The sequence below is a fragment of the Halichoerus grypus genome, chromosome 5 (assembly GCF_964656455.1).
Source record: "Halichoerus grypus chromosome 5, mHalGry1.hap1.1, whole genome shotgun sequence".
NCBI lineage: Eukaryota > Metazoa > Chordata > Mammalia > Carnivora > Phocidae > Halichoerus > Halichoerus grypus.
The window spans coordinates 31857077-31884146 of record NC_135716.1 but is presented as its reverse complement, the minus strand read 5'-3'; the positions used below and the strand labels follow the sequence as shown (position 1 = coordinate 31884146).

The following is a 27070-nucleotide window of genomic DNA, read 5'->3' as shown; positions in this document are numbered from 1 at the left end:
TCTCCATTAACCTTTTGGCTTGAGTATAAACATTTATTGAAGGCTACCTCCTTTGTCGGTCCAGTAACTCCAAAGGTTAGTGAGAAGTGGATGCTAGTTTGACCTCTTTTATCCACATTAGATGATTCTAATTATTCCTAAGAAATGACACTTTTGACCCATTTTGTCCTTGTCAAGTTTGTCTAGTTGTGGGCTGTCGAAGCATGAAACTCTGGGTTCAAACAGTGTCCAGGAGTGCACATTTTTCTAACTTACAATGCGGAGCCTCAAAAGTGCACACTATTTCTTTTTCTTTTTAAAACATGCCGGTTTAACTGAAACTCAGGGCTCCTGTTATGTCCCTTGAATTGATTTATTCCTGAAAGAGACCGCCTAGATATGAAGTGCAAACTTTAACCTGTAAAAACCCATGGGTTATTGAATACAGGAAAAAAAGAAAAAAAAAAAAACCTTTACATAAGTGAGGATAAGCTAGGTTTTGCTGAGGTTGCAAGCAACTCTAATATCACAGCAACATTTTACATAAAGAAAGAAGTTTATTTTCTTATCACGCTACATGGCCATTATGATTCCTGGGGCTTCCTCCTTACATGGTTCCACGATCACTTCAGCAAAAGCAAGGCGTGATGGTGAGTCCATTGGCTCTTACAACTTCTCTGTGGAAGTGACATGGGTCATCTCTTGTTCAATTTTATTGGTCCAGTGAAGTCATATGGCCATCCCTAACTTGAACAGAGATCTGGAAAGCAGAGAGCTGGGAACAACGGATCAGTAGCGCCAGTGACTACCACCAGGTTTAAATTGGATACTTAAGAGTTTTTGTCTTGACTTTTATGGAAATAGCGACAAACATGATCAGCACCTGAGAAATAGTAAGGATTCAGTAAATGTTTTTGGACATTTTTAATTCATTTATTCATGTAGCTATTCAGTAAAAGTTTGGCATGCATCTGCAGTGCACTAAACACCATGCTGGTTGCTTTATAAGACTTTCCTTGAGATAGAAATGATTTGGCAGATGTGTGTTCTGAAATTCAGGACATTTGAGTTTAAGTGGTTTTCCGGTCACAGAGCCTGCCCATAGCACGTAGTAGGATTCAAACCGAGGCCATCTGACTCCAAGAACAGTAATGTGCTTTTGGTTCCATCCCAACTGTAAGGTCGATGGTAAATCATGAAACGTTTTAAATACTTAATTGTAGGAGCAGAAATTATTACAATCACCACTATGTATGTTCTTGTACTTGAAGACAAGAACATTAAGCATATCTAATGATTGTGGAATGACAATGTAGATTTTTTGTTATTCCAACGAAGAAGAAGCTGTTTCACACTTTTGAGTACTTTTGATAAGAACTTAAAGTCTTTTTTTTTTTAACTGTAAGTCAGTAAACCCACATGCCTTTTGTATTAGTTTTCTATTGCTGCTGAAACAGATTACCACAAATTTAGTGGCTTAAAACAACACAAATTTATTATCAGTTCTGTAGATCGGATCCAGTATGGAATCTCATTAGACTAAAATCAAGATGTCAGCAGGATGCTTTCCTTTCTGGAGGTTCTAGGGGAGAATACCTTTCCCACCATTCGAGCTGGTGGCAGAATTCAGTTCCTTGAGGTTGCAGAACGGAGGTCCCTGTTTCCTTGCTTCCTGTAACTGAGAGTCATCCCAGTTTCCAGACACTATGGTGTTCCTTAGTTTATAGCCTCAGTATGCCATCTTCAAAGACACCAAAGGCAGGTGGAATCCTTTTCATATGGAATCCCTTTGATCTACTGTTTTGCCTCTCTCTTCTATGTGTTAGATGGGGCCTATCCAGATAATCTAGGATACTCTCACCATTTCACGGTCCTAAACTTTAATCACATCTTTAAAATCCCTTTTCCCAAGTAAGGTAATATATTCCCAGGTTCCAGGGAATTGGGGCATAGACACTGTTTCTCTGTCTATCACAACTTTTATATCCACTCTCTTCCCAACATATTATGCCAACTATATCCTCTGTAGGATGCTAATAAACATCTTGGCCTTACTTTCTTTATTTGTGAAATTAGGGAATTAAACTCATTGAACTTCGAAGTTGCTTCCAGCTCTTAACATTCTAGACTTGTATGAGTCCTTATGATAGAGACATGGGAAAGTAAACCTAATGATCAATGTGGATATTATTGTTATTTTCTATTCATGGATTTTGCTGGAGTGTAGATTTCATATAATCCTGGATAACTCCTTCCTTCTCACACTTGGTAATCTTCTTTGAAGTCAGTCAATCTCTAGAAAAGTTGTCTTCTTCAGAAAGAAATTGAGTTACCTCTTCAAAACTGTAATAACTGGTCCCTTGAGATTTTTTATCTACTTATTATTTACTTTACAGCTTGGGTATAGCTTTCAGCAAGTCTTTGCTACATTTTTGCTTTTGCCTTATTGGTTTAGAGGAAAAGAAATTGTTTTTCCTTCGATTCAGTTTCTTAATAAGTCAGATTCTACCTATGCCCAGGTGTAATAAAGATTTCCGAGGTTTTAAAACACATGATACCTAACTTACTTCTAAGGAAGTATACTAATTAACTATTTTTATTTGTACCATAAAATTAATTCCTTCAAATCCTAATTTGCTTATGTACTAAATGGGGAAAATGTTAATACCTAAGTCCTAGAGTTTAAAAATCAAAAAAAGTAATTGAGGAGAAGTACAACACCCAACATTTAGTGCTCAATAGATATAAACCACCAATACTGTTCTAACCATAGTAGTAGTAGGTGTGGAGGTGAACGAGTCATCCCAGTTTGCCCAGGAATTTCCGGTTGAAGTGCTGAAAATCCAGCATCCTGGGAGACCCTTCAATCCCAGGAAAGCCCAGATGGTTGGTCACCCCAGGAGTGGTAGTGTCTGGAAACAAAGCTAGACATAAAAATAGCATCCTCCTTCTACCAGCTATTTAACCCAAAAGAAATTATTAATCTTTGAGTTGCAGGGTTTTTTGGTGGTTGTTTTTTTTTTAGTCTGAGAATGGACATCAGGACTAAATAAGTCAGGGAAGTGTCTAAGAAAATCCCTGCACAAGTTGCATACATAGTACCACCCTTATTCTTCCTGGTTAAACAGTCTTAACTGATTTCCTTTGCCTAGAAATTCAAGCATAAAGGGTTTTGCCTGGTATGAAAAGGTCCTTCAAAATATGCTTCTCACCTGCCCTTCCAGACAAATTGCTGTTATGTTTCTTCCACTTATCAATAATAATAATAATGATTATAATGATGATAACTAATGCATATCTAGTGCTTTCTACATACCAAGAACAGCTCTAACGACTTTGTAAGTAGTTAAAACCAAAGAGTCCCAGAAAGACTCACTATTTCCTGTACTTATGACTCTCTTATAAACTGCTCAGATTTTGCCCATTCTATACCACCAATTGCAAATTCTCCCTGTTTATCCTTTAAGATCTTGTCTGAATGTTACCTCCTCTTTATCTTCCCAGAATCCACACAACAGAAGTTTCTCTCTTGCCCTGCATTAATCCCAAAACAATTTACACATGACTTTGCACTCCTTACCGTGCTACTTTTTGCATTATATTAAACTTTTTCTTATGTATCCATATCTTTCACCAAAAAGATGTCCTCACATTCCTAGAACCAAACACAGGACCACGGTGGAGGTGGTTTGTATGTTCATAAATGATGGAAGATTATAGTATCAGCAAAATCAATTGATTTGCTCTACACTAAAAGATTCCCTAAAGAATTTAAGTGATCAATATCTATTTTTCATATTATCTGTGGAAAATTGTAAGAGCTGATTTACTGTGTAGAAATCTATGTGGCTTTAAGAACTATGGAGTATAAAGATTAAATAAAAGGCATGTCTTTCCCATGAAATAACAGTACAGTAGAAATGGGGGAGGTGCCTTTTGTTGAATTCTGTTCTTTAAAACCAGAAGAGAGAAGGTGTTAGCAATAAGACCACAAAATCTCCTACATCCGGTTTTATCGAAATGGTGCACTCTCTCCTGTGACTTCTTCTGCCTACTGCTTGGTGACCTGCTGACCCTGATCTGTGGATTTACCAGTTTCTCTGGTAGTAAGAGAAGCAGACATATGCATAATTAAGACCTAATATTTAAATGGATATGGGTCATTATCATTTCAGATTGAAGAAGCTTGCTTGTCTGCAATTCTGTTTTCAAACGGAAATAAAAATGGTCACTCAGACTAATAACCATAAAGATAACTTGATAACATTTTTGCCTGTATTATTAAAAAAACGATATAATATAAAATTACTTCTTTCCTGTAGGATTTTCACATAACCACCCTGCAAGACTGTTCTTTCAGGGACAATTTCTATAGTTTGTTACTAGAGAAGTTTCTCTGAACATGTAAAGCACCAGATAGATGTTTGCCAAATATTAAGATATGTAGTTGAAAAATTAAGAATTTAAAATGAATCAAAGTATGAATATAAAAATAATTACTATGCTAATATTTCTCACCATTGATCTGGTTTACCATCTCTTTTAATATTTGAAATATTTTTTCAGATTTCTTTTTTTTAAATTTATCCATTATGGTTGATTTTTTCATTAAACAGTATATTTTATGGTAGTTTACCTCTTATAATATAATTGATACTTCAAGAAATGGGTTAACATTCACCTTATGCCTAGTTGTCAATATGGGTTTGCAGCTAACAATAGATCCGTGTCTCAGACGTTATCATTGTTGTCATTCAGCGGATGAAATGGGTTTTCCAGATTCCTGAGGGATTTGAAATGACCAGATTACATGGAACTCCTCAAGTGAATACTTATTAATGCCAATTTGGGAAATTTGCAGCAAAGTCCCAGAATGAGCTGAGATCTCTTTGGCAGGATCATATCTAGGTGAAGATTCAGTTCAAAAATTACCTTGAGACCCTTGCATTGTAGTCTGTGTTGTGGTTTTGTGATATTTGATATACAGACATGGTCTGGTGGATGATAAAAGTCTGAATGCCAGTTCACTGTGACTCATCGGGAAACAACAGTCTTGCTAAAGCTCACTTGTTTCCTCCCCAGTTTATTTCCTGCCATGTTTCACGTAATTAAAGACAAATAATTTGGATGCCAAACAGCCTAAAATGATGAACCTTTTGAGCCTTATATTTAAAACGTACAACTGGAAATACTTTGTTAGAACTAGGGCAAATGTCTCCCCGCTTTCTGTGCCTCTCAGAGCGAGGGATGTCATGCTTTAGTTGCTCTGCATCTGAATTTATTCACGAGTCCTCTTTTATAGTCTTTCTGGAGACAATGTATGGTGAATCATTAGCATTATTATTATTTCAGTTACCCTGAGACTACATATCCACACTTAGCAGAGGGGGTTGGGTAGATTTCATTATTCATTCGAAATAAATTCCTACTCTAATATAAATGTTGCTCAGGATAGAGCTTTGAAATGGATCCTGATTCTTTAAATTCTTTCCTGTCTGTTTCAGGAAATAGTGAGATCCTGTTGATAGTAAAGTACAATGTGTCTAAAGTTCACTTCTAAACACTCTGCTCTTTGCAATGAAAGTCATCTGCATTCTCTTTATAATTCAGAGCCGCAAGAGATCTGTCTAATCTTGGAGATCTGATCCAGTATCATTTAGGAAAAAAAAATCCTTGATAATAATTCTACCATTCAGATTAGTGAAAGCAGTAAATCCTTACAGCTTCTGTCGTCTTAAAAAGATATTATGAGACAGGGGAATAAGGACTTGGATTATGGTTTGGGAGATTTAGTTGTTTGTAAAAATAAAATGATTAGTACAGTTATTATTCAAGTTTTTAATCAACGAAAGCAAATGGCATCTGTTTGTTATCATTCTTTCCACAGAAGACAAAGGCTCAGGTCCCGATGGTGCTGACGGCTGGTCCCAAGTGGCTACTGGATGTGACTTGGCAAGGAGTGGAAGACAACCAAAACAACTGCATTGTGTACAGCAAAGGTAAATGCAGGATCATTTCCCTCTCTCTTGGCAAGTTGTGGAACCCGAGCAAGGTAGGACCCCACCAAGTGCGCTGTAATGGGAACGCAAAGGGAAATGCAATCCTCTCTCTTCCTTTTTCTCTCAAGAATCTCTCTAACCTGTGTTTCCACCAAAGCGTCCTGGGCTTTTCCTGTACAATATAAGACAGAAAGTGTTATACCATTAATGACTTAGCACTACGCACACTTCCCGAACCCTGTATTTGAGTGGTGTGACTGGGACCCTCCTTGCTTTTGGCTTTATTGATAGCCAGTTTGATGAAATCCCAGGTTCCTCCCTCTTAGACATTACAGAAAGTAAATTCCTTTTGCAGTTTAGCAATTCGTGTCCAGGTACATGCTCCAGGCGGCGCTGCATTCCAGCCACTTTCTTGAAATCACTCATGATGAGGATAGCTGAAAGTGAAACCATTGCAAAGACAGAATTCTTCCCCATGGTGATTTCTGAAAGGCAGGAGGCAAACGGGGAAAGAGGAAGCCGATGGCTTGCAGAGCTTTACCTTTGATTTGCTCAGTGTGACATCAGCCTAGACCCGTCATCTAGCTACACACCCTGGCTACAAAAGAGCCGAAGGTCCGTGATAGCACTTCCAGACACAGGCCCCTCTTCATGTGTGGTGTGGTTTGGGGCACTTTTCTCCATATTCAAGTTATGGGCCCCAGCTCTGTACTCTTACGGTGAAATCCCTAATCGTGCCTCTTCGTAAATATTGCAAAACCTTGGGCTTCTCATGTTTAATTTCTTTTAGCTTTCTTTTTTAACCAAACAGACCTACTGAGATCAAAGATTTATTTGTACATTGAACCTAGAAACCATAAAAGCATACAAGGGAACAAGCAAATAAGCACCCCTATCAATATATTAACATATAAAACACTAATCATAACATCAAAGACTCTTAAAAACTTGCTAGAAACAATTACAACTTGTTCCTATAATCATTACAATTTGTACACTTATAAGAGGATTGCCTTTAAACTACCATAAGCCTTTGAAAGTTGAAACACCGGAAAGAGGGAATTTGCAAGCTAAAAAAACAATCTGCACACCAGGATCTGATTATATTCTTTTTCCTTCTATAATTGCTGGTCCCAAACCCACTCATTTTTCTAACCTGAAATACCTGTGGTAAGCTGGTGGGAGCTTTTAGATCGAAGGGAAGTGTGATTTTCCCAGGATGTGTCAATATGATATATCAAAGTGGAAGGAAATGGTATAGTGAACCAGTTTACCCGTGCCCACATTCAGAATGCAGAAATACAAAAGAGGCCTTGGAATGTAGGATTAATTACGAGGAATAAATTTTTGTTGTACAATGTCTTATCTCCATGATGGCAATATAATATGGAGGAACCAAGAGAATAGCTGTTCTCTTGTCATAATCCAAATCCATTGCATTTTTAAATCAGCCATTCCTTTGGGAGCCATGATTGTTATATTGTTATATATAAGGAAAGAAATATGGCAAAATTGCAATTCCACGTTCAGTGGAGTACTTTAACTTGAACATGTTTATGTGTTTGGATTATGGTTGGCTATATGTTAGGTCTTTTGGCAATAAACAATTTAAAGTAATTTTTGGAAGGTTACTAATTAACTCATAAAGCATGCATTGAGCCCAACTACGTGCTAGCCTTGTACATGGATACTAATAGCCGCCATTACTAAGCACCGCTGAATCCTCTCCATGGGACTTCTGTACCAGATTGTATGTGTTTCTCTCATTGTTCTTCATCACCTTGTTTTACGATCATTATTATATGGGTTCAAAAAAGAGTAAAAAAGCTAAAAGTTAGAAAAAAAGAAAAAAAGGTTAAAAAGTTAGCTCTTAACTTTCAGCAAAAGAAAAAGTAACAGGTCAGCTATCATTGCCTGCCTTTCTGATCTAATCTGTAGTTACCAAGGGCAAGAACGAGGTCTCAGTCACCTTCCTATCCTTGGTCTGGTATGCTGCCTGTACAAAAAAAGCACTAAATAAATATTGATTGGCTGACCAGATAAACAAAGGCGTGGTTGCCAGAAACTGGAATAGGCATTTCACATACTCGAATGGTGAACCATATGCATTATGGCTATTTAATGGTTCTTAACCTACAAAAGGTAATTTGATATTGTGCAACTTAAGAACTATTGGTATTGCGGTTCAAACAGCAGAGACTGCAATAACTAGTGTATAGGTATTATTTCGTTTTATCTTCATTGAATACCTCCTATGAGGTAATTAATATACTGCTCCATTTTACAAAAGGTGAAATTGGAGTTAGGTGGGTTAAGTAATTTGCCATGGTCACATAGCTAGTAAGCGGTGGGAGTTGGGTTCAAACATGCATTTGTCTAACTTAGGGTCTGAGTTATACATATTAGAATAATTTCTCCCCACATTAGGCTTTCAAACAGCTCAATGACATGGGTAGTGTGTTTTTTATTTTACATAGTTTGCCATTATGACTCAGAAAGGTAGTATGGCTGTTCTTGGTCATGGAGAGCTAATAATGGAGCCAAATTCGAATCTGGGTCATTCCAAACCCTATATCCTTGTACTGTGGGACTCTGATTTCCCCCTGCCATTATTATATGATTAGTAAATTCTTCCAAATCACTCGGGTATTTATGCCTGGAAATCACAAAGAGCATATATTATGGTATGGCACTCCCCAAATGCATTATACAGAATCCCAAGTTCATTGAAAAAAGAGCCCTGTGACCTAATATAGCCTATCATGGCCCCTTTTGAGAGCTCACAATGCCTGCTGGCATTAATACTCTGAGCAGTTCTATAGTAAAACACCTGTTTGACCATATGTTATATATATTTTTTTCTCCTTTCAAATGGACACCCATTGGAATTAGTGTTCTGGGTAACACACTTAGAAAAACTCTCCTGTAAATTTTATTCTGATATCCTAGATGGGCTTCAGAAGTCTGATACTAATTCCCACTAGTCAGATTGCCTTTGGAGGGAAGGGATAGCTCACCAAGACTATGTCTCAAAGTTCTGTGAATACCTTAATATGCTATGATTGTACTAGGGATCGTTAGAGTCATGGAAAATAAGACCCAAGGAAGCACTCCTATCGGGACCCCATGGATTCTGAGTTTGCAGTTTTCATAGGTTTACAGGTATGATAAGTCTCCTTAAAGCAAAAGAGTTGTGTAGTTGGAAGGTTTTGGTGATTTAGATTTAATAAGTATTGACTTGGACATCCATAATGCATTTTCATAATATGTATGTTATTTATTATTTGGGACTGTTTTCAAGTGATAGAAATCCAAAAGAAATTGGCTTATCCAAAAAAAAAAAAAGAGAGAGAGTGTGTGTGTGTGTGCATGTGTGTGTGTGTGTTGGTAGGGGTGTGTGGTAGGGGTGTCATAAGACTGAAAGTCCAAGGATATTCTGGATTTCAGGAACAGCTTAATCCAGTTGCTCAAACTTTGTCCCCAGACTGTCTCTGTTTTCTGCCCCTTCTTTCTTTTGTGGGTTTCATTTTCAGAAACATTCTCCTCAGGGAGTGGGAAGCTCCAGTCTTATTCCACCAGCACAGACATTCCAATGAAAACAGCTTTTCTGGGTTTTGATTAGGGCACATCACATACCAGTCTTTGATCCAGACGAGATCGGGCACGTTCAGGGTGGTATGGCCGTAGACCAGTCTTTGATCCAATTAATCACAGTGACTCTCCCTGGCAGACTACAATCATCCTTAGAGTAGAATCAACCCCACATGAGCCACTGAGATAGAGAAGAAATCATTCCCCAAATGAAACCAAAGTGCTGCTGATAGATACAAAGGGATAGTTGCTTGATGGGCTAACTTCATGCACTTAGAGGCAACACATCATTCCTAATGTCTAAGAAACACTCGCCGAAGATGACAAATAAATTCCTGATGCCAAAATTGCATTTCCTTATTTTATTTTCTAGCTAAGAACCTAAATTACTTATGACTTCTATGCCAGAATCATTATTATAGGACCTGGCTATCTGAGAACATATCTGTACCTATTTACAAATAAAATGTAAAATGCGTATGTGTAGCATTTTTTCAATGCCCTGTGAAATTTTTGGTATCATTTTCTTATGGTGTGTTAGATAGGCCACTTAATGTGTAACTATTCCCATTTAAGAGGCATACTTTCTTCTTAAAGTATTATTAAATGTGAGCTAATAGCAAAATTAAATGTAACTATAGTTTTCATTACCAGTGTGTCCATCAAATAATTATTATAAAATTATATTATATCAGTGCTATGTGACAGGCTGCCATCATCTTGTTTTATCAAAGTAAAAAAGTATAGTATTTGGCATTAATATTGTAATCTGATGTACTTTTTCCCTGCCTCAACTACCCCCTGTCATTCCAGAAAGTAATTAGCTCATCCAGACATTGATGGACCAGACTTGTTGGGTCATCTGTTTTTTGCCATTATTCTCAACAGACTCCAGATAATTCTAATTTACTTATCTCCAATGGAAAAAGACTGGAAAGCCCCGTGCTGAAGTTAAAGGGAGGATGCTGGGGGGTAGGATTAGCAAGGCCTGCCCACTAACTCCTAAAATCTGCTAATGCCTATTGAGCATCGGAGATCGACTTTTCTTCTCTATATACCACAGTGTTCTTTACCTTATAGTGTTTGCCCACTATGGTGAACTTTCTCACATATTAAAAGTAAATAGGTTACTTCAAGTTGTTTTTGTTTTTGTTTTTGAGTACTCAGAATTAAGCCTTGAGCTTGTGGATTTGTTCATTCAGTTCATTTAAAATAAGGAATAATTGAGGTTTTCGTGGAGTTGTCATTTCAGAGTAGACACGTTCTCTAGGTATCAAGACTAAGAGAATAAACACTGTCAATCGAAAGGATGAAAAAGTATCAGTTAACCCTCACTCCCACCTTAACCACAGATTTGTTTTTATGTGAAAGCACAGTATCATTGTAAAAAAAACTGTTGTAGTATGTGACTTTGGGCAAATCACGTATGCTATAAATCTTGATTTCCTCAGCTGTGAAAATGGAATAGCCCTGGCTATGTTGCAGAATTTTTGAGAGGAAGAACCCCGTGAACTTAACTGTGTATATTATTATATTATATTGCTAATTATCTTACACTCAATCCAATTTGCCCTTGTGGACATGTCAGTACAAACTTGAGGAAATGAAAGCAGACTTTTATGTTGGTATCAAGCAAGTGTACAAGAAAACCTGTCATCTGATACCAGATTGATAGCCGGGGATTCCAAAACTCTCATTCAGTTACTGTTGAACCCACACCACAGTTTCTGCTGAGAACTGTCTTATAGAATCAAGGGCCTGAAGCCTTTGCCTGAAGATGTTACTTTTTTCCCCTTGAACACATGGTATTTTTATTTTTAGTGGAAGTCTTATGTAAATGTCTAGTATCAAGATGATAATGATAACACTATTAATACTAATATAGCAGTCACCATTTATGAAGCACTTATTCTATGCAGGCATTGTTTTAAACACTGTACCTACATTTTCTTATTTACTATTACAACAGGCTCATGATGTAAGCAGCATTATCAGAACTTTACAGATGAGTAAACTGAGGGTTTAGATAAGTAAATAATTCAAGGATCTTTGGCTCATACGTGGTGAAACTGGGATTCAGTCTTGAGCATGTTGACTTTCAGTTCCCAATTATACAGTTAACAGAGTTTTGATGATGCCCTTCACTGCGCCAAGATTGCAGGTTATTGCTCTTCTTCACGAATTTGCATCCATGTTTATCAGCAGCTCTGTGTTCTTTTTCTCTCATTCTGTGGTGAGCTAAAATAGCAGTGACAGCAGGACTTTGTGCTAATATCTCTTGCTTTTAAGACCATAGCAATTTAAAGTCACGTAGTAGACCAATCTCAAAATCATTCTGTGACCATCCTCAGCGTTCTGATTTTGCTTGTTTGCACAAATGTAACCATGCAATGAGTTCATTTAAGCTTTTATTGATTGTCTACTATGTTCAAGATCCTATACTAGACACTGTTGAAATAATGACAGAAATTCTAATAGGACCTAACTTGGATGAGCAACATTGTGCACACTGACTAAATTGATCAACTTTTCAAAACAAAGATTCTTTAGATGAGGACTCTTGCAAAGTCTGGATGATTTCCCATCTTGAAACAGTGCATCTGCTGCATGTTGCTAGAATTTTGACACAACAGCCTTGTCTAACATGGCAGCCAATTTTCAGAGTAGCCTACAAGTTCCCATTTAACTTCACCTAAAGAGCCTAATACGATATAAATAAGAAGCTATTTTAAAAAGAAAAAAAATTGTGCTCATATTTTAAGTGTTTATCTAACCATTCTGTAATTCATAGAAAATGTATAACTGTTGTCTAGTTTTATGGTATTCTTAAGAGAGGGTGGGTGCCTGCACCCAATATTTAGCAGCTGGAATTATAAAATCATAAGACGATTAAGTTAGCTAGTCGCGGAATTCCAATATTGCTTTTTAAATGACTTCAGGATATAGGAGGTACTAAGGTTATTATCTGTTATCAGGAATACAGTGGAATTGTACAACTGGATAATAACCAAACAAACTGACACAATGTAAAATTACATTATCAGTGTGTTAAAACAAAATTGCGCCCTAAAGGAGTCCACATGCCAGCTCAGAGCTGCAGTGTAATTATGCTTAACTCTGATAATTAAAATACAACGGAGATCAACAGAATCATTTTCATTAAGAAAATTATTAATGATGGTGGTATAACAGTAATTGATTGCAGAGCACCACAGGATAACGCGATGCCGAAAACCCAACATGTTTCATGAACATCTGAGGCTCTTTCTGGTTATGTTCTATGTGAATGAGAGATGTTTTGAGGAGTGAGTAATTTATTGTGCCTATTCTAGGAATCAGTGATTGTAAAAACGGCTGCTTTAGAAAACCACCATTTGGATTCAAATTGTCATTTCTGAGGGGTTCTTAAGGTCAAGACAAGTGACCCCGCTAGTGACTATGTTAATTTACAGTAGAGCTGTCTGTTGCAAATTGCAGAACGACAGCAACTTCAGCAAATATCAGGCATTCTGTCATTTCCTTTTCTTCCTACATGTCTACAGTTTTTAAATGATGTTAGTGATTTATTTGGGTTATTTCAGGCTGGGTCTGATCATATATACTGGCTAGTTTATGTCCTTAGTTATTACTAATGTTTGCTGTGTGACGTGAGAAAATACATTTGTTTTCATATCAACATCACTATGAATTTCCTTAATGAAATGTTGGTAAATAACCCTGCATGATAATACCATTAATTATGCCAGTGGATTAGATGTGCTATCCTATAGTGGAGAAAAAATATCCTAAACCACCCTGGACCCATATATGAATGAAACATCTTGTCTCTTAGGGGTAAAAACCCAGTCAGGATGTTGGCAAATGATAAGAACTAAGAATATATCAGTTTTATAAGAATAAAAATGAGAAATGAAGAGTGGGGTCTTTTGAGAGGTGACTCATTATCATTCAGGGATGTTAGCTTGTCATTCAAAGAGATGCTGATCTTGAAAGCTACCCCCAAAAGTATCTTTGACAGCTAAAATGAGGGACTCTTTAGGGTAGATATTTTTCAGAGTGAGATACTGTGACTACTTTTTGAAAACTGTATTATGTAGAAGAAATTATTATGTTATAATTCCAAATGAAAAAGTACAATATAAAGTTTGTTCCTAGTATGATTATGGTTATAATTATGTTTAAAAAGTGCATGTGCAGGGAAACATACTTGAAAGAAATACCCTGAAATTATAAGAGTATTTCTGTAGAGGTGGTCAGATTTGGGGAGGATTTTTTTATATCCCTCTTCTATAATTTTCTTCACATAGATTATTTTCCTCATATAATTTAGGAAAAATATTTGCAAATGAAAATCATTCTCTGTCTTAACTACATTCTTGCTCTCCTTTTTATACAACCCGAACTAAAAGAACAAAGAAATCTTTGCCTTGCCCACAAAATGTCTCTCATCCATAGAATTTAAATTATTCCTTAGTGAGATAATTATTTTTCTTTAGTATCTCTGTGAATGTCCTGACAATTTGTGTTTCACAAGATAATTTTCTAAATAAAATAAAAGTAATTGAGCTAACGCTTTGTGCATGATAGGATGCAGGTGTCATGAGTGATACAAAAGACTATGATAAATACCCCCACCCCAGCTTAAGGAACTTATTGGAAGACCTTAATTGATGAAGGTTGCATAATACTGAGTTCAGTCTTACATGGTCAAAGAAAGTTGACAGAGATTGTGGAGTTTTGGTTGGATATTGAAAGTTGAATATATGTTTGAGAAATGGGGAAAGGCATTTGAGGAGGTTGGAATTGTGTGTGTAAAGGTTGCGGACTACAGTGTGTATACAGTGTTTTCATGAGAGTATTGGCACACACTTTAGTTAGAGAATTTACAAATAAAACCAGTGAGGAAACCTCCAAAAGTTTCTGAAGGCCATGTTGTGCGTTTCATTAAATGTTCAGTCTGAAGACCTTGCAGTGGAGGCATTGGGGAGTTACCGGAAGTTTTGAGGCACACACAATCACACTGGGATTTTAGTAAGATGTGAGTGTCCAAGGTTCATCTTAGGTCCATCCCTTAATAAAACTAAGACTTTGTCTGTCAAGGAAATTTTATCATAGCTACACCCCTCTAGAAGACAGTAGTCTGTCATCCACCTTGATCTACTTGTTACCTGACTCCTATAATTTTTCAACTCCAATGAACCTCTGTCCCTTCCCCGCTACGACCATCATTTTCCTGTCCACCAGCCCCACCCCCACCCCCCGTCCTTAATTCCAGATTACCTGGCTTGAATTCTATGGGCTCATGATTCCAGTCACTCTCTCGTACCTCCTCACCCTTCTCTCTCTCTCTGACCTTTACTGTACTGGCCTGACAATACCCCCTTTCTGGTCAGTCCAACTCTCCACTTTTCCCTGGGTACATTCGAGCACCAGAAGTTAGGTAAATTAATATCTGTGAAGTGCTTAGAATAGTGCCTGATCCACAGTGAGTGCCATACAAATGTGGTCAAAATCAAACCAACCAACCACCACCACTGATGACAACAACAAAATAACAGCAACAAAACCCATTGCTGACCAGTTGGTATTACATTTGACCACAAGGTGAAGGTGAACCCTCAGTGTATGTAACCTAGCAATACAGACTTATTTTCCTAATCAGTGTTCAAGGTGACTATTTCAGACTTCTGTCTCCCCAAATACATAGCATCCCTCATTAGATGATGACCTTGCTTCTTGTTTCACAGATAAAGTGGGAAAGTGCAAGTGAATACGACCCTCCAGAGTTTTCCCATCACAATCACGCTGATATCATGCAAGGATTGATATGACCCTGCTACCAAATCGGGCCTGCCGCCTATTTTTGTAAATAAAGTTGAGTTGAAACACAGCTAAACCTATTTGTTTATATTTGTCTGTGGCTATAAGAACAGAGTTGAGCAGTTGCAGAGACCCTCTAGCCTGCAAACTTAAAATATTTACGATTTGGCTTTTTATAAAAAAGCTTGTCAATCCCTGAACTAAACCTACAAAGTCATTACTTTGGCTTAACAGCCTTCATGATCTGCCCCTAGGTACCTCTGTGGTTACATTTACTACAACTCCCCAACTACTCCGCTCCATGGCACAGGCCCCCTTGCTTTTGCTTGCTAGTACAAAGAATGCCTCTGCCTCAGGGCCTTTGTACTGTGCTTTGCCCCCACATTGCTCCCTCTCTTACTTCATTCACAACACTCTCTAAATGTTGCCTTCACGGAGGGTCTGCCTAACTACTACTGTTTCTCTCGCTCCTTCTTTCCTTTTTCTCCTCTATGTAAGTCAGCTTTGGCTATTACAGCAAAACAGCATAGACTGGATGACTGAAATAATAGACATTTGTTGCTCACCATTATGGAGGGTGGGAAGTCCCAAGATCAAGGTGCAGGCAGATTTGAAGACCGATAAGAGTCCTCTTCCTCGTTTGCAGATGGCCACCCTCTTGCTGAATCCTCACGTAGTGGAGGGAGAGAGAGAAAGAGCTCCCCTGTGTTTCTCCTTATAAGGGCACTGATCCCATCATGACCTAAATTCTCTCCCAAGGGGTTAGGGCTTCCACATAAAAATTGAGGGAACCTATTCAGTTTATAACATCCTCTCTTCTTTATCTTCATATTTGCCATTTTAGCATTTATTTATAATTTTAATGTCATTATCTCACCCATAGAATGAGCATTCTTCAAAGATAGGGATTCTGTCTGTTTTTTAAGCAGTGCATGGCACCTGGCAGGTGCTCATTAAATATTCGTGAATGAGTGAATGGATAAACAAAGGAGTTGCAGCTCATCCGTTAACATGGAAAGCAATACAATATACATTGAATAAAGTTTCCACAACCATCTCCTTGACTTTGTTCAACTTTCCGAGATGTCCTCAAACTTTATTCTTTAACTTCATTATTGAATTTTAACTATTATATTGCTAATTTACAGGAGGTCTTTCTTATTTTCTGACAGTTTATTTTTTTCAACATCTTGCTCTTGGCGTATGGATATTCGTTCCTGTATCTCTGAAGATAAAAATTGAAGGATGTTTATGAAGTTGTGTGTCCTGTGCATTGTTTCATACATTTTCTTTCCTGTTTTGGTTCCTGTATTTGGTACTGAAGCTTTCCTTAAATGGCTAGAGATCCATGAGTGTCTACTTCTTCTTTGAAGAGTGGACACTAAAGGCTAAATATAAGAACAGCATGAGTTGGTAGGTGGTAGGTTTTGCACAGAGTCATAGAATGTCAACTGACGGGTTTTGCACAGGGTCATGGGATGTCATCTGGTGAGTTTTACATGGAGTCATAGGATGGCAACCCAGCCATGATAATGAGGTCCCTGAATAACAGTATATGGAATTTTTTGTCTGAGCATGCTTAGCTCCTGCAGAAAATGCTGGTCTCATGTCTAAGATTTATGAACCTTGCAGCCAGCAATCTGAGGATGTAGTGGGTGAAAGGGACCAGGTGGTATGTTGGAAAGGCCCTATCTCTTGTTAAGAATATAGATTGTTCCTTAAATCTTCTAATTCAGGTGACACTTTAGCATCACCCTTTGCTGAGACTCTCTCTGGATCTGAAGCCTCTGTCCCAGTTCTCCAAAGACTCAGCCTCCACCTCCTAACAGAGTGCCAAGGGACTGTCCCTTACCTCTGAGCATGTGAAGCTCACAGCTGTTTACTCAGAATGTCAGTCTTACAAAGTTTAGGTCTACTGCTCACCCTACGTTTCAAGGCACCAGATGCCTTCAATTCCTGATTTTTTCCAGGATTCTGTGGAATAAGTCTGCTTGCTGCTGTTTGGCCAGCTGCTCTTTAGATCCTTGGATTTCAGCTTGCTGTGCTCTGCTTTGTCATCTATCACTCCATCAGTTTTTCTAGCCTCCAAGATTTTCTAATCTCCTGTTGCCTATTCTGCACTCTTTGTCCTATCACCTTTGTTTCCCTCTTTACTGTCATATTTGCGAAAGGGGATAGAAATAAATGCATGCAATCAATTCATCAGACTTATCAGAAAGCCCTCTCTGCTTCCTTTCTTAGGCAGCTTCTGTAAAGTGTTCTGCATTCACTTCTTTGACTTCCTAAATTCCAACATCTTCCCTTCATTCCAGTGTCTGCCTCTGCGATTCTATTGAAGTGACTCTCTCACTGTCCTGTGGTTTCTTGTGGCCGATTTTTTATTCTACTGCGCTTGATCAGATTATCCCTTTCTACATCCAGTGGCAGGTGTCCCCATCACTGGCCATCCACTAAATGTTGTCATTCTCTGGTCTTCTCTCTCCTTATTGATGCTTCCCATAAATTATCTCATCTATATTTTTTAGCTACCCTATTCCTTATAGCTTCATTTCTCACTCATCCTCCACATATACCCTTATACTTCAACTATGCTCATCTATTTGAAATTCCTCAAATATCTTTGCTTGTTCATATCTGTCTTTGGACATCATGTTCCCTTTGCCTGATAATTTTCTAGTTATCTTTATCATTGCTAACAGGTACCATTCAAGACTTAGCATATATCAGTTCCTCTGAACAGCCTCCCTGCCCTATCCCTTAGGGGGAGAGTGCCACCGCAGCCTGTCATTGTCCCAAGTTGGAGGTGAACACCTCAAATGCTGTGCCTCCATTTCTCACCTCTGTAACTCCACAGACAGTGCATAGTATACACTCACTGAATTTTGAATTATTATTTAATGGCTTTTATGATGCATTATTCAACAGAGTAAAAACTCTAGTGTGACTTGATTTAGTTTCAGAAATTACTTGTATGGAAATTATTTGAAAATCCAGTACCTAAAGTGCTTATTCTCATATTTAGAAAAGCATCCCATGCCTTAGCAAGCTTTTTAAAATGCTAGGGAATCTGGTACAAGAGGATTTCTTTGGAATGTCCCATATATACATAGCAGACATGGTGCTCCATCAGTTAGCATGAAGATGTATACAAGAATTTAGAAAAACTAAAATCTATATGCATGCAAAAGATGCCATAAAACCATAGGGTTTTATTTGACATCTTTGTGTACCAGTCATGCCAAGATGTTGGCTCACTGTTACGAGGCAGTTCTTTCTGGATCCACTTGACTTTCTCCTGTCAGACAGAAACTGTGTCTGTCGTTCTCAGCTCTTCACTGGGGAAAGTCAGCCAGACCTCAAGTCTTCACTCTGAGACCTGAAATTGGAAGCTTTTCATTTTACTCTTGGTGTATAAGTCAACCCCATTTTTGAAGGCTATTTTTAAACTTAAAAGGTCACCTTCTATGCCATGACATACAATAGTACTTCAGAGAAGATATATTCTCATTAGTCTGTCTGAGGTCCGTGAAGACCGTCAGACAACAGTGGGGTCAACCAAGATAGTATATCGTGGTGTTGCAAGGAAGAATATCCCAACCAAGGGAATGGATCCGAAATACATACATTTAAGTATAAACAGATAAGATCTTTCTATCTATCTATTTATGTAGTCCTATCTACCGCCCATTGGAATTCAATGAGAATAAATTACTTGAAGCCAGTTTTTCCTTCAGAAATCTGGTATTTATCATCACTGTCTGGTCTCCGTTGTCAGTAAAGATTTTCAAGAATGACTGCTTTCCAGTTCAGCACCCTTTACTTTGTGCACACTTTCAAAAAATAGAAGCCTCAGAGGTTCTTATGACAACAACATTTTCAGAATATTTGCCAAATATCCCTAATGAGGAAATTAAGGTTTCATAATGAATTTGACCTAATGAGTGATGTGTGATATTTCCACTCCCCTCCCCCACGAAAAAGATATAAAACTTATCAATAAACTAGTAAGTAATCATTTGAAGTCTGTCAATGCCAAAAACTAGGTTTGCAATGCAAATTAAATCTTACCTCTCTTAAATATAATTTCTGCTATCCTGGTGTGTTTTGAGTGCAGGTTTCTAGTTTAAATTGTGTGTTTGGCCGTGAAATATTCTCACCTGTTAAGTCCAGAATGGTCTGATCTTAAGTCTAGGGAAGCAAAATAAATGGCCTATGAAGGACATTTAGGCCGAACAATAGTTTAGTTGAGAAATCTTCCTTCATAGTTTTGCATTTTGAGTAGAGATACAGGTAAAAATAGCTCTCTATTGGTAAGATGAAGTAAGGAGAAAATGTGTATAGGAAAATAGACAAATTAATTTTTATCTTATCGTTGGCTTTAAATACACCATTTTAGTTAACTATCTCAAAGGAAATTTAGATCATCATCTTTACACATGTAATGAAGGGAGATGATAAAAAGGAGGCCATTACATGAAATTTGGGAGTTGTGTGTTCTTCACTTCACTGAAATATTAGTTGGGTACCCACTATATGGCAGGTAGGGAATCTGTGAACTTTTGGTGATATGTTCAAGTTACATTTCACCTTGGTATGATACTAGTGTATAATTTGTTTATATCTAAATTATCTTTTTTTAAAAAATTCAGCTAATGTCTTGCACTTAATATGTGATCTGCCAACCAGCAATATGGCGTCAGCTTATTAGAAACACCAAAAACTCAGTCCCCATTCAGGCCTACTGAATCCAAATCTGCATTTTTAACAAGATCCTAGGTGATCTGCATGCACATATAAGTTTGGGGAGCCAAGGTCTCATGATTATTGACGTGACTTTAACAGAAGGATGCCCTGAAGGATGGCAATAGTTAACCTTGCAATATACCACTGTAATAACTCACTGAGACTTGTGAATTTATTTGCAGATAACAAGCACAACTGTAGAGCATGAGACTATCATAAAGGAAAAATAAGAATGTTGAAAAGTTCTTCCTGTTTTGTCTTTAAATATACAACAGCTTGAGTGCTATCTTTCTTGGCACTTCCCTCATTCCCACAAATGGGATTATAGAAAAGAAAATGTTGCTGTACTCTCTTTAATGGGAACATTTATTGCTGTTTTTCCTCTTCTTTCCAACACCTCTTAATTTATATTAGGCATTAAATTGTAACACTCTTTCTTTTCATAGTGAAAATGTCCCCAAGTGTAGGCCTTTAAATCAATCCATTGTTATTTTGCAAAACAAAATGCTAAATAAGTAGTTAGGGGAAACACAGGCCCCCTGAACCCTGGGACTCTCTAGAGGCTCATCTCTGTCATCCTTCCTGCACAGCAAAAGGGGAAAAAAAGAGAAGGAAAAAAACAAATTTGCTGAGCCACACATTTCAAGTTGTCGACAACCCCATCCACGAGAAAACAGAAGAAAATATATATGCTCTCTGTCCTGTCAAAAGGCTTTCACCTTATCTTGAGAGACTGTCAGGGCAGGAACATCAGTGAATGGACAGGAGTCTATTAAATTAATAAGCTGCTGGATGGTGTCTGGAGAGTTATGATGCTCCATAAATCCAGTTTGATCATGGTGGACAAGGTTTAAATCTGCAGACTTCTAATACACATCCAGTTCTTGGATTGGATTTGAAGTTTTGTGCCGGAGACACAGAGATAGTCCTGCAGCATGTGAATTAAGATTTATCTTTTTTTTTCTCCTATCCTTTTTTTTTTTTTTTTTACACTACTTACAAAAATGAAAGCACCTTAGGGATCCTAGCAAATGTTACTGCTGGAAATGAAAGAACTGTTGTCAAGGTGAAACCGTGACTCTAGAAGCCGAAAATCAAACCTTGGTCATTCTATTCAGGCAGCCCCATCAGAACCCGGTGTGAAAGGTCTGTGTGGAAGGAAAGATGCCTGAACTTATCTATAACCTATTTTATAGTGATGCCTGTCAAATTCTACTCGTCTATATTTATGACAGAAAGAAAACTAATGGTGTCACATCTGCCCTATAGTAATAAAAAAAAATCAGGAAATATTTTCTTCACCCCATTAAATAAAGTCTTCTGATATAGCCTTTACTGTGATATAGGTTTATTTAGGTTTTTGGCTTCCCACCATTTTAAGCCAAGGAACTATATATTATTCAAATTCCCAAATAAACTGTTAACTTTAGCTTGAGAACAACTTATTTACGCTTTCCTGGTAAATAAAATCCCTAGAATAAAAATTGGAATTTGTTCAAAACCATAAAAGTCTCACTGTCGGGTTGGTTTATTACACTGGTTATAATATTCAAACCACAAGGAAACTTAATTACATGTTTAATTCTTCAACTTACGATTATTTTTATAAAGTTGGACTTTCCTTTCTTACCTTGGGACATAATTATGTTAGAGAGCTCTAGAATGACAAACAGTGCTCTCTTAGACCGAATGCTGCATGCCCACTTCAACGTATTTAAAAGTCACCAAAAGAATCATCCCACTAACACAAGTGTCTACTCTAACAACATGTTAAATCATTACTGTCAGGAAGACTGTGTGCAGAAGGAGAAAGGAGTTCACCACACCCAGTGCTCAGCCTCTGCAGAGCCCTGTCCTGGACATGGAAGTATTAAATGCTAACAACTATCCTATGAAAATATTGCAACTCTTGCCAGTTTGAGAATGGCGACAGTGAAGTTCCAGGGCTTAAATAACTCGGCAAGTCACAAAACTAACAAACGACACAGCTCCAATTGAACCTATCTCTGCTTTTCATTCTTTCATTCATTGACAGGTTTTTATTGAGGGTCTACTATGTGCCTGGCAATTTTGTAGGCAGAAGTATAAGTAGGCATGGAAGACAATAATCCCTGTACTCGTGACAAAATAACCAGAAACTGATTCAAGGGTTCAAGTTGTTCTCTCTCTCACTCTCACTCTCACTCTCATCTCTCTCTCTCTCTCTCTCTCTCTCTCTCTCACACACACACACACACACACACATACACACCCTGCCTCTTTTACAGAGAAACTAGTAAGAAGAGAAACAAATGAGTGCATGAAAGAACTCCTCTTAGCTCCTAAAAGTATTTGCTCTGGGATTTACTTATTGACCTCTGAAAATTAACTTTTTCAGTAAAAAAAAAAAAAAAAAAAAAATGGTGGCATTTTCCCCCATAACTTACTAGTAAATTTCTGAGCCTTAAGGTCCTGGCCTGTAACACCAATATACTGCCCATTAGTAATCTGAGATTAAATAGATACTTTGATAATTACCTCATCCAGTGCAGTTGTGAATAAATCTCCTCTGTGTCACTCTCTCCTCCCACCACTACAGTGGTACGTCCCTAGCCAGGAAATGCTTAAGAAAACAGATGAGTCCCACACTGTGCCCTCTGGGTCAGAAAATTCTGGCTTTGTGGGACAAAGAGGAGGGGAAAGTCTGCAAGGCCATGACTCTTAATGGGAACTCCCTGCTTCTGGTTTTTCAAGTTTAATTCTAGAGACTGTGTCAATAGAAGAATCTCAGCTGCTCTCAAAAGCAGGAAGGAGACCATTATTATGTTTGCTCCTACTGAAACACTAACAGGACTTGAGAAAAGAATATTGAAAAGTTTTTGAAGATTTTTATCTAGCGAACATTCCATAAACAGTATCTCCCTGAAAGCATTTACTTGTATTCTGATTCCAGCTCTAAGTCCTAGGGACAGGGAGAGTTTGGGATCAATGCCTGACTAATAGGAAGCACTCGAGAAATATTTGTTCAAAGAATAGATGAATGTTTGGCTTCTCTTTTCTCCCTTCCCTTTTTGCCCTGGTTTCTTCAGTTTGAAGTGGAGAAAATAGATTGGGTCGGGAAGCAATAAAACAGATAACAATTTATATTTAAAGAGTGAGATGAGCTGATAGTTTTCTTGTTGTTAATGCTTTTCTATCCTATGAGATTTCGTATTATACAGTAGCAGCTTTGTTTTGCATCCTACCCGGGTGCTAGTCATGCCAAACACACAGAACTACATGGAAAATATATGCGGGTCCACATCTGGCTTTCTCTACAGAGAGAAAATATTTGAGGTTAAAAGAAAAAAAAAAAGGAACTAAATTTTGTTGAGCACTTACTTTATAGCAAACCTCGTCCGCTTCATGCAGCTACTCTGCCAAGCTTATTGTAATTATTGCAGGCAAAAAAAACCCAGAGAATATGTTTGACCAAGGTTTTATAGCTACTGAGGTATAAATACTTTTTTTCACAAGACGACATTGCCTACAAATTAAATGGTGTTTATTCCCACCCATGCATTTATCTTTTAATCATGTTAGAATTTGACATGCCTACCAAATTAATGAAACAATTTAGCCCACAACAGACTTAAATCTAATCCGAAAAAGAATTTATTTTGAAAAATACTGAAAGGTAGAAGATGAATTACCATATAAATAAAAATATAAATAAAGCATTTTTTTAAAGAAAAATTCCAGTGCAACTAATTCTAGTTTCCCTAACCTGGGTTCTTAAGTTAATTTTGGCATACAGCGAATCGACAAACAGTGAAACGTACAAATCTGAAGCATACAATCAAGATCTAGAATACATCTATCACCCCAGAAGATCGCCCCTATTCCGAAAGTCAGCTACATGTGATTTCTGTTGACATAGAGTAGTTTTTTTCTATTCTAAACTTCATATGAATGAAATCATGTGAGTCGGAATCATATACTTCGTGACTTCTTTTTTTGCTCAACACAGTGTTTTACAGACTCATCCATGTCGTTTTGTGTGTTCGCAGTGTGTCTTTCTGTGACTGCCTAGTATTCCATTGTGTGTAGCGTCACTTGTTTATCCGTTCTCCTACTGGTGAATTTGTGGTGTTCTCTTCACATCTGCAGCAATGGATTTCTCCAAAGAGGGAAACAGTTTTATTTTTGAGGGGGTCTGGAAGCCTCTGGTAGCTATTGGCCTGAAATCAGGGGACATTTTGACCGACCGAAAGAGGTCTGTCAGAAGAACAACGTGAGTCAAAATCCTTTGCCTTTGTATTTCAGTGACCTTCAAATCTTATTGACCCCAATGAGTCTTTAGGAATCAAAGCAAACTGCATCACTACATTTTCCTGTACTTCCAGTTTTATCAGTTATCTTTTAGACTGCCTAACCAAAGTGATTCGAAGATGAATGAAATTTAAAGATTTTCCAATGGTCTGAGTGTGTGAATATACATGGGCTCCTTCACTTTTCGGGTCTTTATTTCTCTTTGTCTTATTAATTGCCTTCCACAAAGCAACAGAGCTATCTTAAAAGCACTTTGAAATCCCTGGATGAAAACAGCCAAAGCCATGGAAAATATCAGCATTATTATATCAGTTAATAGGCAATTGAAGCTATGAAAGGAATAACCAGAAAGACAAATGAATGGCTGAGAGGTAAAACAATTATTTAAAGGAGAAATAATGGGTAATAGTAACCAGGGTTCTGCGAACAGGAATAAAACGTGTATCAGGAGGAGATGGATCTTAAAGGAAAGTGGTACACTTCGACTTAATTAGAGGGCTGTGAAAACGGACACTACCAGACAATATCAGAGAGCTCTGGTACTCTTTATATGAATTAGTTAAAGCATTAAGAACAATCATAGAATATGCCTTGATCTGCATTTTATTAAAGAATATGCACCATTGCTGGAGGAATACATTTTTGAGAAACAGAGAGAGAGGGAGAGAGAGCAAATAAAAAATACAATCCTGAGAAACAAGAAATCATACAGTTAACAGCAATTGGCCGCCATGCCCTAACCTTCAACTCTGAAAGTATGATGAACTAATGTGGTTGATCTGTTAGTTGAAACAAATGTTCAAAAATGTTGGAACGGAAGCATATGAGACATGAGGGAGTGAATTGGTTCTCTGGCCAGCCAAAAAGTCCACTGATATTAGAGGATGGGCAATTCATTTAAAAGTATAAGAATAAATAAATGATTTTACTATAAAAGTGAAAGGGGTGGCATAAAACAAACATAGTTACTACTGGCTATTTATAATAGACCCCCCCTCTTTTTTTTTTTGCTTAGAAAGAACTGTATGGATGTTTGTATGGAGTTAAATTACAAAATGTCTTTAAAACTCGAATTAAAGAATGGAATAACTCAGATACAAAATTCATATTCAGACCTTTGCAGAAATACATTTGCATGGAATTATGTTTTTCGTTTGGATACATTATTTGAACATTTCGAGGATAAGGGTGATTATTTCTTCAATTGTTTACATGAGTTTCAAATTAAAATACAATATAGGAATTTACCAAGCCACTCTGTTCTAAAAATAAAAAATTTAAAAAAGATTAAGGATAGATAAAAGCTTTCTACACATCAAGATTTCTTTCTTAAAATTCTTCATGAGATAAGAGTTAAGTAACTGCTAGCATACATCAGGAAATACAACTGCCTTGGCGTGGAAGAAATGTTGTTTCATCTCGATGCTAACAAAGAGTTTGGACAAGAAAGATAAACTCTTCCCAGAACTCTTTCAGTTGTTCTTCATGTTCACTTGTCTTATGAATAATCAGCTAATCTTTGAAAACGTTCTTGATAAAAACAACTGGAAGCTGTTGATCAAATATATTTGTTAATCAAACTTAGAAGTCATTTTAGGAGTAGAGAATTGTGGTCCTACTATTTAGGGTATGTTTTTTATTTGTTTCACATTTGTGGGATCCCTGGTAACATCTGGCTTTGCCTGGAGCATGGTTTCCATAGGGGAAAACCTTTCTGGAACCCCAGGCGAAGTCCTCTTCAGCGGCATTTCCATTTTAAGTATCAGAGCTTCTGACCTTGCAATGAAAGTCCAGAACAGGCAACACTTTCTCTTTGTGTGCTAAAAAAGATGCAGACAGTAGTAGATAATAGTGATGGAGAACAATGAACCCACACCCCTACCAATGAATTAAATCGGGATACTAAGCAAAATTAACTCTTGTACATGTGTCGAAAAATCACTTTGACAGCAAAGAGAGTAGGTCTAAGCACACACCTACATCTCTGTACACATATACATATAAACATGCCTACGTGAATATATGCATATGGGCAGACAAACATGCCCTTTATTTAATAGCCTTAGCTCAAAGTGTTAATTGTGAAAATGAAACTTCTGGTATCACCATGCCCTCTAGCTCCACATTAAAGTACTGTTTTAGCTTTGACTAATCAGATGGTTATTGTGTGTCTTCTTAGAGCATTAGGGTCTCTTAGTAAACTCTCCCTAATACTACATAGCATTTTGGATCAAATATAAGATCACAGAATGCATTATACTGTAGACATAAAATAAGTATTCAATAAAGAACATAAACCAGTGTCTTAAAATACCTTCTGGCGGGCTACCGCGGTCAGTCCATCTTCCTCATTTCAACACAGCAAGCAGGCCGCTGGGCACTAAACAAAAGATTGGGGGTGGGGGGAGGGGAGAGCAGTTATACTTTGAATTGCTAAAACTTAAAAGCAGGGAAATGCTTCATATATCAAAAACTGTGAAGTTGGTCATATAGTAATATCTGTAATTCTGATGAGAAAAAGTTTTAGTCTCAATTTTGTAAACCTGTGTGAGTTGCTTAATAAACAGCCTTTGAAAACCCAATTACATGAATGAATTAAGAGGAAGATCGCCTCTTGGCAACCCAGATTATAAATAAAAATTGAGGAA

The 27070-nt window shown here is 37.4% G+C and overlaps 1 protein-coding gene across 5 annotated transcripts in view; it reads left to right on the top strand.

The window, feature by feature from the left end:
- The window catches only part of ZFPM2 (zinc finger protein, FOG family member 2), a 449708-nt gene that overhangs the window by 286797 nt on the left and 135841 nt on the right, over positions 1 to 27070 (top strand). For all 5 annotated transcript variants that reach the window (XM_078072095.1, XM_078072094.1, XM_078072093.1 and 2 more), the window contains one exon: positions 5867 to 5978. In XM_078072095.1, the coding sequence (XP_077928221.1) occupies positions 5867 to 5978 (112 nt within the window). The remainder of the gene's footprint in view (positions 1 to 5866; positions 5979 to 27070) is intronic.